The sequence below is a fragment of the Squalius cephalus genome (assembly GCF_949319135.1).
Source record: "Squalius cephalus genome assembly, chromosome: 18".
Classification (NCBI taxonomy): Eukaryota; Metazoa; Chordata; class Actinopteri; order Cypriniformes; family Leuciscidae; genus Squalius; species Squalius cephalus.
Genome location: NC_137139.1, coordinates 8,616,098 through 8,631,864, shown reverse-complemented (window position 1 = coordinate 8,631,864; position 15,767 = coordinate 8,616,098). Strand labels below are relative to the sequence as shown.

Here is a 15,767-nt window from a genome sequence, read left to right as displayed (position 1 = left end):
TTCTTTCTCCAGAAATGATTTAATTTCTCCTTGATTTGTTCCTTAGAATGAAAAGCTAAACCACCAATTTTCACAATCCCAAGCTCCTCAAATTGCAGGCTGGAGCGACATTCTTTAAATGTCATGAGAGTGTTTTGCGAGGGCTGTAATTTGGGGATGTGTACCTGTAGTGATGTCCTGCTGCCGTGTCTTGAGCTCTTGAACGGTTGAGCTGTGGCGTGATGCCAGCGCCGTCACACTGGGCCTCATGGTATCAGGAACACCGGGTTCTGCGGTCAGACGCTCCGTCCGAACACAGAGATCTTCCACCTGCGGCCGAAGCTTTTCCAGCTCTGCTATCCGAGCCTGAAACACAGATACAGTACATATCTCTGCTGTTAACAAACTCAGAATCACATAAGGCTTTCAGAGTTGTTTTAAGCTCCTTCATTGGCATCAGTGGTTCCATGAAGAACCTTTGACATTCATGGAATCCTTCCATTCTACAAAAGGTTATTTACACTCTAAAAAATAAAGGTTTCAAAAGGGAGTTTTAGCTGTGATGAAGAACCATTTTGGGTTCCCTAAAGAACCTTTCAGTGATCAGTTAACCATTGTTTAGTGTGCAATGGCACATTTTAATAATCTTTAGAGAACCTTTTGGGGAATGGAAAGGTTCCATGGATGTTCTTTAAGGAACCATCAATGCCAATAAAGAACCTTTATTTTTAAGAGTGGAGAGTGGGAAAAAAGTTTAGATTCTTAAATGTTCTTCAAATGAAGACAAAATGGTTATTTTAAGAACTGTTCACTGAAAGGATCTTTGAGGAACCCTAAATGGTTTGATTGCATTGCTGCAAAAAAAACCTTTTTGGAACCTTTATTTATTTTTATTTTTTTGAGAGTGTACAGTAGTAGTGAAGTATTTTTACTTTACTCAAGTACATTTTTCAAGTACCTGTACTTTATCAGAGTGTTTTTCTTTAGAAAACTGTTACTTCTCCTCATTCCAAAGCATAATGGCGTACTTTTTACTGCACATGAAGTTTCATAAATAAAAGTCTGTGGTCCATTTTGATACTTAAGTACATTAGAAATGTAGTACTTTCTTACTTATACTCAAGTAAAACTGTGAATTACTTTTACTTGAGTAAAGGTAAGAAAGTACTAGAATCTCAAAAAAAAAAAAATTTGTTCAATACTTACATATTCAAAACTTATTCACATTGGAAATCTAGTAAGAAAGTACTAGATTTCCAATGTAAATAAGTATTGAATGAAATTCAATATTAAACGTAGTACAGTAAAAAGTATGATATTATTCTTTGGAATGTTGTGAAGTAAAAGTTTTGACTAAAAAACACTCTGATAAAGTACAGACACTTGAAAAATGTACTTAAGCAGAGTAAAAATACTTCACTACTGTCCACCTCTGCAGTTCCATTTCTGTTAACATCTGATCTGAGAACAGTATCTTGCATAAAGTGGCCTGGAATTTGACTGACCTCACAATCGTCTCTGAGTGTCTGGAGTTCCTGCTGGTTGTCTTTGACTCTAAAGTCTTTTGAGGAGATCAGCCATTTCTCCTGTTCCTGCAGGACTCCATCGGCAGCCTTCAGTCCTGATAGAACCGACGCCACCCGCTCTAGAACTTGAGCTCGGTTCCTCAGCTCCTGGATCAGGTTCTGGCAGCTCTCCCATTCCTTACGCACAGAGTCCAGGCCAGAACGGGCCACCTCTCCAGACAGACCTTCTATAAAGACAGATGGAGTGAATTTAATCAGTAGGAGAAGACAAGAACCAGCATGTATCGTAATAAACCCATAATAATTCCCAACCTTTCTCCAACTGTTCAATCATCTTCTCTCCATTCTCCACCACCTCTTTCACCAGAGCCTCATTCTCAGCATGCTCCACCCCCAGGACCTACAGAGACGGGACAAAAAATATTCAGTAGGCCAAATATATGAACTAAGTAAATGATAGTGTGGGTCAACAGAGGATGTCACCTGTAGTTTTTCCTTCAGGACAGACGAGTCTCCAGCAGCTCCGGCAGATGATTTCCATGCAGCCAGCTGAGACAAAAGCTTGGGAACATCGGTTTCAGCTCTAAAAAACACAAACAGATCACATCAGAGTTCACATGAGGGAGTGCTACAGCTGAGCAGAACAACAGAGAAGATGTGCAAACACTGCATAACTTATGCTAACGTTCACATAATGTGCTAATTATGAACATAGGCAAAACCGCATAATGAAAATAAATTATGATATTTTTAGCCTTAACAGCTGCTAATCTGTAATGCTTGAAATGTGACATTTTAATTGTCAGAAAACACTGTCTGGAATGACATCAGATAGCCTGTGTCAAGCAGGTCCAATAATTGTTTTGGTTTTTTTGTGTAGTCCATTGCAGGAGAAACACCGGATTTTTTTCCTTTTTTTTCCTTTTTTTTTAAAACACACTTTTTTTTATTTATTATTGCAGCCGAAAATGACTGAATCTGACTGAAAAAGACAAAACGCAAGATGTGAGTGTGCTTGATTTTGCATTAAATTCAGTCATTGTGTGAAATCCTGGAGGGACTGATTGATATTTCTAGGGTTTTTGTCAGGTGTGTTTGTTTGTCGTACAGTCTCCTGAGCTCGCCGTCTGTATCTAGATGTCGTCTTTTGGGTGGGGCGGGTGGTGGAAGCTCTCTGTCGCTGCTGGTGAAGGTCTGCTCCATCCGTGTTGTTACTGTTGTGATGGTCTCCATGACAACCCTCTCCTGTACATGGGACATCCCGGTCACAGACACTGCTTCGGTTACCTGGAAACAGAACAGGCACTTGGAATCAATGTTAGATAAAAAGCTCATGTGCAACAATTCACACAAGAGAGATGTGTATCTGACCTGGCTGGAGCAGTCCTCGAGTTTTTGGACCAGGTTGTCCCAGCGTTGGGTTAGTTGGTCTGTGTCTGTCTCGATCCCCCGAGCCGCGGCTGGACTGTTTAACAGCACCATTACGTCCTGTCCAGCATCAGACAGAGCACTCAGAGTCCTCCGTTTCTGGGCCATGTCCTCCTTAAGACTCTGTCATGGGTTCAGAGGTCAAAACAGTGATGCTCTAATCAGAATTCAGCCGAGTAATGTTAATTGTTATCATAACCTCAGCTACAAATACAAAGTTATGCATGTTTGTCTACTCACGGCTAATCTGCGGACGCTGCCATTTATTTCACTGGGGTCTTTAAAATCACAAGTCTGAACTTCAATCAAGGCCTTCTCCTTTTCTGCTAGCCATGATCCAAACAAACTCTGAGTGGACAAAAAAGATAGAAGACATTTAAATAAGTCAAGTGATAAGAATAGTACTTTGAAAGCAAAAGAAAAGTTGATTTTCCAAAGCAAAAATGCATCATCATTCATATGTTGCTCCGAATAAAAAGACAAAATAATCATACCGCCCATCTCTACACAGTACTTTGGCATGCAAGCATAAAACTACACTAATTTACTGTAATATCATAGAGAAAATCTTCTGATTTACATCACAGTTCAGTTTGCTGTAACTGCAAACTGACGGAAGTGGTCTAGACAGGTGAAGATTGTGTGCACTCTACACTAATGATGTACTGGGTCAATGGTAATGGTATCTGCAGGTCATAAACAGCCATAATTCAATCTCACTCTTTCCCAGAATGCAGTCTGAACTGTTAAAAATAGCAACCTGACACTTAAATGCACTCTATGAACATTACAAGTCCAAGATAAGAGCACAACACAATCGGGCCCAACACAGAGCCCTGAGGCACACCTCCGATATTTTTTTTAGCCAGCAACTGTAGTAAAGTAAGGTTTGTGCTGGATTGAAGTGAATGTATGGATGGGCAAAAATATATATAAACAGTATATGTATATGTATATGTATATATATATGTATATATATATATATATATATATATATATATATATATTTAAGTACTCAAACTTTAACAATTCTTGATCATGAAAACATTAAAATTTTGTTTCAATTTGCAAAATCCATAAACTCGAGTAACTATCAATGATCATTATCGGCCTCATTATCAATTTTGTAATTTGTAACAGTGCAAGTTTTGGGTATTTTTGGTATCAGGCCTCACCTGGTCGTCAAGCAGCCGCTGCCACACCAGCTGCATTTCCTCGAGTTTGTTCCAGCGTTCCTCCGTCCAGCGACACACTGCCGCCCAGCGCTCCCCCAGTGACTGTGAAGAGCAGAAGGAAAAACAAGAGAGAGAAAGTTATTCACTGAAGGACTTTTCACACACTTTTATGTCCTCTGGGAGTGTCAAATGTCTGTTCAGCTCCAAGTTTCTTGCTGCACTGCATACAATGAATTCTCAAAACTGCGTCCAACATTAATAGATCTCATTCCTTAGAAGAGCTATCAGTACACCCATGGAAGAAGCTTAAAACAACTAGGTTTCATTACCTTTGCACTTTAGTAAGAAGAAATTTACTATAAGATTCATTCTTTTCTGCATTCACTGTAAGATATAAACAGCTTTCACCTTGATCTCAAGTCAAACACTGCAGGTACTGTCAAATAACATAATTCAATTTGAAGCAAAACTCACAAAATATAAATATGATCAGAAACAGCTTTCTAATAAGCAAGTGTTCAGCAGTCTGGAGCAGGGTTTGCATTCTGTTTCACTGTATATGGTTATGTGTTTTGTTTCACTACTGGTACATGAAAATTAGAGCTGAAGAAACACCAACTGTGGCATAAAAACTAATGATTTCTATTGTCTGCAGACAATAATGGCTCTTACCAGACACTCCAAACTGCCATCTTAAAGTTACACTAATTCAGACACAACAAAGAAATGCAGCATATTATCCACTACCTGCAGCTGGTCCTCCAGGGCAGCAGTGGCGCTCTCCCCACTGTTCTCATCCACAACCACAACCATGTGCGTGAGAGAGTTCACCTTTACCTGCTCCACCTCCAGATCATTCTGCAGCACCTGAAGATGTAGTGCAGTGAACAAAGGTCAAAGGTTAGGGTCTAAAGAAGATCTAAAGTTTTAGCAATTTTCTTCATTTACTCTCAAAAAAAGAGAAAATGCATACATATTTTTATATTCTTTTTTTTTTCTTCTATGCATGTATTTAAATAAATACATATACACATTTTTTTTAAACAACTGTTATTGTATTTCCATTGAAAAAAGGGGAATATATAGGAGTGAATTCAGGTTCATTGAGACGCTTTTTGCCATTGCTGGAATAATGTGTCCCAATCAACTTCACCCCTATGTGTGTGTATGTGTGTGTTAGGTTGAATATGACCCAGGCATGTTCTCATGTTGCACAGAATATGTAGTAAAAATGTAGGATGTAGAAAGATACAGGGTGGATATGACATTTTTGACTTGAGGTTCTGTACCAAGTATGAAAGTGTGCATGAACGAGCCTCCATATATAGCGTGGAAGCGCTTGGGTGATGTGGTCCCCTTCCTATGAGACCGTGAGACTCCTAAATATAAGCATGTGTGTGGGAGCGAACGTGTGTGTGCTCTTCATTCGCTAGCTGAACAAACATGCCGAGGTCGTGTTTGCCCCTCGTTCACTGGGGCATGTGCTGATTTGCTTATTCATTCTTCTCACAACTCAATCTCTTTCTCCTTTCAGCAGTCATGGTAAATTCACATTGGAGAAAGCTTTTATTTGCAAACAGGTTATGCACACACACGGGACCTCTGATGCGAGTCATTCATTAACTACACAGGACTCCTGAGGACAGTTTTATTGCCCAGAGGTCACGATTTCAGGAGAGTAAATAAAAGTTAATGTCCACTTCGTCTCATAATTCTCTTTTAATGTTTCTTAGTAATCTTTTTCTACAATTTTCAATCTATTTTTCCTATTTCTCACAATCATCAATTGACTTTTCCAGTCCGCCATTTGTCCGTCAAGCTTTAAAGCTCACTGAACTGTTGGACACGTACAAAACCTCTTCTTTCTTTGGAAAATTCCTTTAACAATGGTAAACGGGTGTTATGTTGCATGTAATTTGGTACTAGGTATCCAGAGTGGCTGTTTAATTGAGTTTTGTTCGTTCTCTTCCCAAAATCAGCCAGAGATCTTGAAAAATGCAAGCGTTGGATCAGACTTGTCCTTCGTTCATTTTAATTTCCATGATATTTATTCAATTGAATAAAAAGATTGTACAGATAAAGAGTGTGTGTACAACCGTTGTGCATCTGTTGACTTCATCTTATGTGTGGATTATTTGGTTTTAAAACAGAAGAATACTGAATTAGCTACGGTTTCAACAGCTCTGATAAGTAATAAATAATGTGACATGCAGCCAAAGTTATTCATATTTATTTAAATGTCAGTAGTTAAAGACACTTAATGTAAACTGAGACCAGAAAAACTGTATGTTAAAGTCATTGTTCATGACATGTCGATTGTTGACTTCTTGTTTGCTTAAATTTCCCCTTATAATTGTGCGATATCGTTTTTTTTTTTTTTTTACATTTATAATTATCTGTATAGCGCTCTTCACAATACATATCGTTTCAAAGCAGAATTTCTTCTACTGTTATACTAAGTGTTTCTACACAATCTAATACAAAAGCTTGTGCTTTCTGACTTGATGATAAACTGCATTAGAAATAATTTATATAAAAAGCCGATATATATATATATATATATCACACTTTTTTAAACATTTATATTATAAAATATATTTACTTAATTAGAAATAAATCATTTGAAAATTGATATGAATTATATTTGCAAAATTCTGACGATAGATGATAGCGTTTACCTTTCTAGTACTAATAAAAGAAAAGCAAAAGCTATAACAGTGTTTGTATAATGTTTTTGTAAAAGCTTTCTTTGTTTGAAAGCTCTGTCGAATAATTTATTACACCGAATTGTTAAACAGAGACAGTAAACGAATGAAGATGGAGAATAAGAGCTCAGATGCTGGCGTTCTCTGTGCTTTCAAAATAATAGTCCCGCATGCAATCAAAATAAAAGTCCCTCCAACACATCACAATGCCGATAATTAAAAAAAAAAAGTGTCAAAGATCGGCCGATTTATAACAACCACTAATCACAGCGTGTGTGTCATAACACAGTTACCGATAATACCCAGTCTTACATTTATTAGAGAAATCAAATGTATCCCTTACTTTGTGCTGCTCTATCTGTGCCAGATATCCCTCCATGTCTCCTGCTATTGGCTCCGTCTCCATCTTCCGGATCCGCCCCTCTGTGTGCGTCAGCCAATCAGAGAGCTGCTGGAGCTGCTGCTGCTGAAGGTCCATCAGAACCTCATGAAGCCTGAAGATGGAGGAGAGAGAGGGGTCATGTTCAAGCACTCTCCTCAAACACAAGCGTCCGTTATGAACGTGTGTGTGTGTGTGTGTCCGCACCTGGACTGGCGGTCCATGCTGGCGACCCGCAGGTTTTCCCAGCGGGAGTTGAGCAGTGTCATCTGTTCTCGGATCTCATCCTCCTCTTCCTCGCTCAGATGGCCTTCAGCGATCAGCTGGTTTCCCGCCTGTAGCACGTTACCCACGCTGCTCTGGTGAGCTGTCAACTCCATCATGAAGGCCTGAGGGCAAGAACACACATCAGTCACAGAACACACACCGTCTTCACAGACGACTTACACTGCAACACGAGGGAGAGATGTATAGAGACTTTACTCTACCTAACTGATTTAGGCACCACTTCTTGCTTTAAAAATAAATCATTATTTCAAGTAATACAGCTCATTATACTAACTGGTCTAAAATTAGTTAATGCTTAATGTATCATGAATTAACAAAGAACAAATGTTACACTATTTATTAATCTATGTTGATTAAGATATATTGATTTATAGATATACTACTGTTAATTAGTTCATAATACATTAATGGCAATTTCTAATGGCAACTTGTTTTATTTAATGTTTTAAAAAAAATTTTTTTTTTTATATATATATATATAATTTGTGTTTTCTGTCAAACTTTTTTTAGAGTCTGTTTTAATGGTCTAATTAAATAAGAATTCATTTTATTAACAATTTAATAATTTATTACAATTTTAACAAAAATTGGGGTCCTTTGAATTTTGTTTGACTTCTTCCCAAATTCCTTTATATAAATTTAAAGCTTTTAAATGTTGTTTATATGTCTATGTGGTGTTTTTAATAAGCTTTAAATCAAACCATGTGTAAATCCACAAGTCAGCATCATTGCTGAATATTTTCTTCTTAAAACTGCAGAGAACCAAAGACAGAAAGTTAATGAAAATCTGTCATTTTGGTGATAAAAGATGAGTTTTAAGGGATAAAAGGTATTGACTCCAGGGGGATTTAAAATGAAACGCTGGTGAAGTGACTCTCAGGAGATGAAGTTCATGTGTTCCTGTCCTCATATAGAGAGACAGCAGACGCTGAAAACACCAGGAGCGTCACGTGTGCTTCAGTATTAGACCAAACACACAGTCTCCTCTGATCTATCAGACCTGGCAGTCATCTGGGTCCCAGTGGAAATCACCACGACAACGGCCATTGCAACATCAGGACAAGTAGAGCCAAATCAAACTACTAGCAACACCCCAGTTATGACATGATTGGTTCAAAGTGTAGAAACAACACTTTCTCAATACAGCCAAAAAAAATAAAAAATCAGAGTTTGATGGTTAAAGTGGGAGCATAGTGCAGAGACAAACAAGCTCAAGCTTCCAGAAAAGCCCATTGCTCAGAGGATCTGCACAGCTTTCCCGTATTTGCCTTGCTTTTGTTTTTGCGTCAATGCCTCATGTTGGCGCTCACTCTCTGAGAGGAATGTAAAGCTCTCTCTCTCTCTCTCTCTCTCTATCAGTTTATGTGCACTGGCTCTGCTGTCTGTCAAATGTCTCCCTGCCTCACAGAATTCCTCACATTCCTGGCATGTTGGGATCATGTTCTCGGAGAGCATCTGAAGACGGGACACGCTAACACTTCAGGAGAGAGAGCAGGGGTGCGTGTGATGACCATGGCACAGTCTCCATACTGGAACTTCTAACCTCGATGAAATATCTTGTAAATATCGATATATTCGATACCAATTTGATAACACATGGAAAAACTGGCACAACATTAAGAGCATTCAATTTAAACATCAAGTTGATTTACTTTTTGACCATAACCAATGCATTTCTGGTAACACTTCACTTCAATCCTTTATGTATAATGCAAGGTATTGATAATGTACGTTATAATGAATTATATCTTTTCATAAATAATTGTAACCAAAGTTAAAATGCATTATAACATTCAAAGATTCCTTGTTACATCTGAAATTGATGCATTATACTTTCTAAAGTTGTATTATAATGCATTATAACTGTGGTTGCAATTATTCATCAGACACACAATGCATTATAATGAGCATTACAAGGCATAATGAATGCATTAAAATTACATTTGTAATGCATTATACATAAAGGCTTTAAGTAAAGTGTTAACAAATTGTCTCTTCAACTGAAACTCTTTTGGTTGGGATTATATAATAATAATATTAATAAGAATTATTTATATTATTCTTCTTATTTTTTTATTTCTAAGACAGAAAAATATGACTAGTGTAAAAATAAAAAAAATGAGTATTTCATAACAATAATTATAATTTACTTGCAAGAGTTAAACCCTTGAGCTTTTATTTTGGTGGAGAACGGCAGGGAAGCCTTTTAAGTTTCTGTGAGACGCAATTACAAATCCAGTGAAATGCTGTAATCATCTGTCCACAAAAATGTTGGAAATTCTGCAAACGTAAAAATAAAGCATAACTATATAATTACTTCATTAAAAACATTAAAGATGAGCGTTAATTCTGTAGGAGAGAAGAGCGTGAAAAAGTGAATACTGCGGAAGATGAGGATTGAAACCATTTAAAATATTTCAAGATCACTTTTTTTTTTTATAAAATCACAGTGATGGTATATCAATATTCTTTATATATATATATATATATATATATATATATATATATATAAAAGAGTTCAGATGCAAAAGCCTCTAAGTGCCATCTGAAATTTTCTTCTAGAATGATGATTTTTATCAAGATTGTATATTTAAGTTCAATAATTTCACTTAAATGGCAATGCAAATTACCTATTAATTGTCATTTAAGTGAAATTACTTAAATATACAAGATTTCTAAAAATGATCATACTAGAAGAAAATTTCAGATGGCACTTAGAGGCTTTTGCATCTGAACTCTTCATATATTCATTAAATAACCATGAGATAATGGCAATTGTGGAATAATCCAGTAATAATCCTGGGAGACAGGCCATGCTTTAAATCATTATTCACTGGAAGTCTCCATCTCTGCCCCAGCTCTTCTGTGAGTGAGTTTAAAGCGATCTGAGCGTATACCTCGTGTGTGTGGAACTGGTCTTTGACCTCCTCCACGTCGTCGGACACGTCGTCCTGCATGTGCAGCGTGTCTTCGGCCGACAGCAGCCAGGTGAGCACCTCCTCCAGAGTCATCTGATACGTGTCCAGATTCACCTCGGTCTCGGCCTCGGCCTCGGTCCTCGTGCTGCTCACCTCCTCCGGCTCTCCAGCCAATCCCTGCACAGCAACACACACACACACACCTTCACCTCGAGAAAGATGGATAACGTTAAACACAGTGTTAACTAATAAATCAGGAGGATTGACTTCCATTGAATGTTCCACGTATGTCTCTGTGTGACTTACTGAATGTGTTTGAACTCGTGTGTAAAGCGTTCGAACGCTGTGACAGGTGAAGACACACATGAGAACCGATGACATGTGGGAAATGATGTCATATCTGAATGTGCGTAGGCATTAATGAATCTGAAAGCTGTAGTGAAGGACCAATGACATCAGACTGAAGATTTAAACATCACAGGCCCTGATTACACCTGGAATTCAGATGAGTTTTGGTCAATCGGATCACAAGTGGACGAGGGAGACACATTCCCCTTTACACCTGGTGTTTTAATCGTCTCTTTTGTCCACTTTCAAGCACTTCTGTCCTGATTTCTTCAAAGGGAGGGTCTATGGGCGGATAGAAGTGTGTTTGTTTTTTTCAGCTCTTTCAATCTAATAAGCTCATACAATTTACACATGAACACGACCGGAGACGACAGAAAAACACACGGAGAGCATCAGCTTTAGTTTCTGCAAGACCAGCCGAACACTGTGAGTGTGTGTTAGAGATCAGGAATGGTGAGAGAACCAAAACCAAACTTGGGTCTTCAGCCCAAGTTTAAACCCCGTCTATCAAGAGCTCTTCTCATAATGTTCAGTCAATAGATCAGTAAGCGGAGAGTAGACGGTCTTTTGTGGCTGTTTGAACACATTTGTCCACATGAGCGTTCACACTACGAAAGCAATCCAGTTGAATGTGTTTTCAACTCCCTCTGGAAGTGGTTGAAAGTGGACGAGCTCAAACGTTTTAGACCCGTTTACACCTGTATTTAGAGTCAACTTGTGATCCGATCAACCAAAATGCATCTTCATACCAGGTGTAACGAGGGCCATGTCCTTGAATGTGCTAAAACTCCCCATCCACCCCCTTTTCTGCACATGTAAAAACTTCTTCAAATGGACATCATTTCAAATACATGTTCAGTTGACCCTCCTCTAAATTTAAAAATAGTTCATTTTTTAGAGAGTAGAATTTTGTCCTGGGTGTGTTTCCTGAGATTCACTCCAGCATCTGTTGTGAGATGACCTTTCATGCTACAATTGAACACACACAAGAGAATCACTTATGGGAAAACTCATAACTGAAGTTCAAGAGTCTGAACCACACTATCTCTCAGCCGATCGCCACACCTTCACACGCAGACAATACTGCTATTGGCACGTGTCCTCAGCTGAACACAAAACAGGGCCGGTCATGGGATATCATCCACATTCTCAGATGTTTATGTCCCACGCCTTAAAATTTGACAGCTTTTCTAAAACCGGCGACCTACATTCCACATCACACCCAAGCCAGAAATGCCACAGCTCATTGATAAGAGTGAAACACTAATCGTGAGTCCGATGGTAATAGAAGCCATTGTGCTGTATAATAAAAGAGACAGAATCGGGTAATGAACCCGTCAGATCTGAAATCTGACATTGGGGAAACCAAACGGCACCACACCCGGGAACTCTGGGGAACATCACAACAGTGGGAAAAATAAGAGAGATAACAAATAATAAGCTTGGACTGATAACTCTGTTAAGATCTTAGAAAAGCAACACTGCCCTAGGGGGTATGACATGAACAAAACATGGTAATACCATGGTACAAGTCAAAAACAAGGTGTTACCATTACCAAATAAAGCAGAGAATTATCATGATAGACGTCAAGAAAAGGGTATTGCCAAGGTACCACATAATACAAAAAAGCATTGTGCAATTGACATGGTTCAAATATACAAGCATGACATTGTCATGATAGAGGTTCAAAAACATGGTATTACCATAGCACCACATCCAAAAAAACATGATATTGCCAGAGTCCAAAAAGGGATAAAAACGTGGTATTATCACAGTGCAAGAAAAAGGCATTGTCATGATAGATGGTCAAGAATATGGTATCATATCCAAAACACATGGCATTGCCATATTAGAAGTCAAAGAATATGGTATTACCATGGATTAAGTAGAGGAAAAGCATGGCACTGTCATGATAGAAGTCAATAATATGGTTTATTTTGGGTACTTTTCTGTTGGTAAAAAAAAACTGTGACTAATAATAATCAACTCCAGAACATTTTCATTTAGGGCTGTTTGTAGAACTTAATAGAGATGTTGACCGATGAGACTGATCATCATTCGTTTGGTAGAAGAGGCAAGGTCACCATTTCAAAAGACCGGATCTCATCTGAACAAAGAAAAACAGTCAACATTAATTTTACCCGAGCTGAAAGAACATTTAAACTGTGCTAATAGGAGCAACTGAGTCCTCAAACAAGGCTTTGTTCCTTGTATAAATGCACAGAGAACGGCCCTCGTCTGGAGGAAAAGGTCATCTGATGAAAATATTCCACTGGAATTCCCAACTTCATCCCACATGCGGGATGAGACTTTGTTCTTTCTGATCGACTGCAAGAGTGTGTGCAGTGTGCATGGAGGGCGGTGAAGCAAAGCTGCAATATGCAGCATTGAAACATTTGTGGTCTGACGAATGCAGAACCACCCAAACGCCCTACAGCGTGTCAACCCTGCACAGATGCAGAGAGAAGAGATCAACAGTGTGAGGCATTTAACCATTGATTATTCTGGATTAATGATTATTGTCAGGTTAAGTTTTGAGAGTGACAACAGCATTTAACTGTGGGTGTGAATCCCTAAATTATCATTCCAAACACACTTGTGTCAAAACATTCTAATAGCAAAACACTCGGCTGTGAACACAAGTCGTGGTTTAAGTCTGTTGTTAGGCTTGAGGTTAAAGAGAAAACTCTCTGTCATGATTCATTCGACAGCTGACTTCAGACATCTACAAAACTTTCTTCACAGAGTCATTCAGAAGCAAATGCAAGCAATCCAGTTTGAGTGGTCAGACAAGCAGCTCATTTCGGTTATTAAAGGCATTAAAGGTTTATTACTGCAGCCTGTCAGACATGACCTAAAAACTGGCATTACCATGATAAATGTCCATAAAAGCATGATAGTATTCCTATGGTACATGCCCTAAAAACAAGACATTACCATGAAAATGTCCATAAATGCATGATATTACTAAGGTACATGTCCTATAAACATGGCATCACCATGATAAATGTCCATAAATGCATGATATTACTATGGTACATGCCCTAAAAACATGACTTTAACATGATAAATGTCCATAAAAGCATGATTTTACTATGGTACATGTCCTAAAAACATGGCATTACCATGATAAATGTCCACAAAAGCATGATTTTACTATGGTACATGTCCTATAAACATGGCATTATCATGATAAATGTCCACAAAAGCATGATTTTACTATGGTACATGTCCTATAAACATGGCATTATCATGATAAATGTCCACAAAAGCATGATTTTACTATGGTACATGTCCTATAAACATGGCATTATCATGATAAATGTCCACAAAAGCATGATTTTACTATGGTACATGTCCTATAAACATGGCATTATCATGATAAATGTCCATAAAAGCATGATATTACTATGGTACATGTCCTATAAACATGGCATTATCATGATAAATGTCCACAAAAGCATGATTTTACTATGGTACATGTCCTATAAACATGGCATTCCGACGAAAATGTCCATAAAAGCATGATATTACTATGGTACATGCCCTAAAAATATGACAATACCATGATAAATGTAGGGCTGCCCCCAAATAGTCGACTAAACGTTAGTCGATATGAAGAGGGCTTGGTCGAATACATTTTCATTAGTCGGTTAGTCGCAAAAAAAAATCACGTGAAAAAATTACGCAATCAGGGGCTGCGCAATTAGTGTATGACATGACATCAAAGCAACGAGAGATCAATGAGATCTCGTGCCTCGCTGTATACCAAAGCGCACTTTATATATGTACAGACCCCTCGTTTTTTCCGAGCGCGTCCGCTTCGCATCGAGATAAAAACATCTCAACTTTTCAGAATGCCGCAAGCGCACCGTAGGTCACGTGACAACTGGAACGGAGAGTGCGGCTGATGGTTGCTTAGCAGAGCGCAACCGCCCTAGCGCTTTCGAAAAAGGAGAACGCGGCGCGCCTAGCGTTTTCTACGCGTTTTTAGGCGCGATATGTGAACGGCGCCTAAAGCAGCTAAACTGTATCCCTTCCACATCCACTCCATCAGAGCGGCCGGCTTCATTGTGATCAAGTCGAGAAGCTCCCTTCTTCCCAACAATGTGGACAAGCTGGTGTTCCTCTCACATAATATGAAAAAAATAAAATCGAATTGAAAGCTTAGGTAAGAATGCTTAATTTCCTTTTTGTAGTGTTTCTGTTTGCTATCCGTTAGGCTATATAAAAAAAAAAATAAAAAAAAACGGGTATTTTTATGAGGGGTAGGCTATACAAATAAATAAATACATATTATTTTTATTTATTCGTTTTTATATAATGCAGAAGTTGTTTTTTATTCTGTAAGAAAAATTAGTCTGATGTTTGCAATTTGTTGTTTAAGGTCAAGACTCATCCGTCGTCTTAATGGCAGTTTGCGGCTTTGCTCTGATATTTTTTATTTGTATTTGTGTTCTTTAAATTATTTGTTCCACATTTTGTCTTAAATATAGTTGTTCTAAACAATTTAATCAAATACTTAGGCTGTTGATTTGTTTGCCGCCTTCTTTTTTATTCTAAGTTTTGGCGTTGTGCGATGTGCCATGTGCATTTATTAAATTGTTCGTTTTTGTTAATTTTCCTTTTGAACAATATAAAAATTATATTAATTTTCCACTGTATTTTTATACCAAACAGCGTTTTTGCTACAGTATTTTTTTATTTTATTCTATTTTTTGCCTTGTTTTGTACTAGGCCTAAGTTACTAATGAGTTTATTTAATTTATTTTAAAGAACGAATTTTATTTTATTTTATTCAAAACTGTTTTTTTTTTGTTTTTTTTTTTGACATGTAACTGTTACAGTTTGTATTTTTGATAATAAATTATTAAAATGCACAGACAGTCTGATTGCTGTTTTTATGTTATAATTAGCCTAACGTTCCGGCCACTGATTTTTGTGTCCGTAAGCGCTGTATACTTTAAACGCTTTACTATTCTGTTTTAAGCGCTTAATTTTCATTTTGAACGCGCTAATA

General features: G+C 37.8%; 1 protein-coding gene across 7 annotated transcripts in view; it reads right to left on the bottom strand.

The window, feature by feature from the left end:
* utrn (utrophin) overlaps positions 1-15,767 on the bottom strand; it is a gene marked incomplete at its 3' end in the record, with an annotated part of 238,761 nt that overhangs the window by 190,396 nt on the left and 32,598 nt on the right. For all 7 annotated transcript variants that reach the window (XM_079849569.1, XM_079849573.1, XM_079849571.1 and 4 more), the window contains 12 exons: positions 10,378-10,575; positions 7,400-7,581; positions 7,157-7,307; positions 4,856-4,975; positions 4,109-4,210; positions 3,174-3,281; positions 2,877-3,056; positions 2,614-2,792; positions 1,989-2,088; positions 1,818-1,905; positions 1,485-1,732; positions 165-345 (listed from right to left, as the gene is read on the bottom strand). In XM_079849569.1, coding sequence (XP_079705695.1) covers positions 165-345; positions 1,485-1,732; positions 1,818-1,905; positions 1,989-2,088; positions 2,614-2,792; positions 2,877-3,056; positions 3,174-3,281; positions 4,109-4,210; positions 4,856-4,975; positions 7,157-7,307; positions 7,400-7,581; positions 10,378-10,575 — 1,837 coding nt within the window. The remainder of the gene's footprint in view (positions 1-164; positions 346-1,484; positions 1,733-1,817; positions 1,906-1,988; positions 2,089-2,613; positions 2,793-2,876; positions 3,057-3,173; positions 3,282-4,108; positions 4,211-4,855; positions 4,976-7,156; positions 7,308-7,399; positions 7,582-10,377; positions 10,576-15,767) is intronic.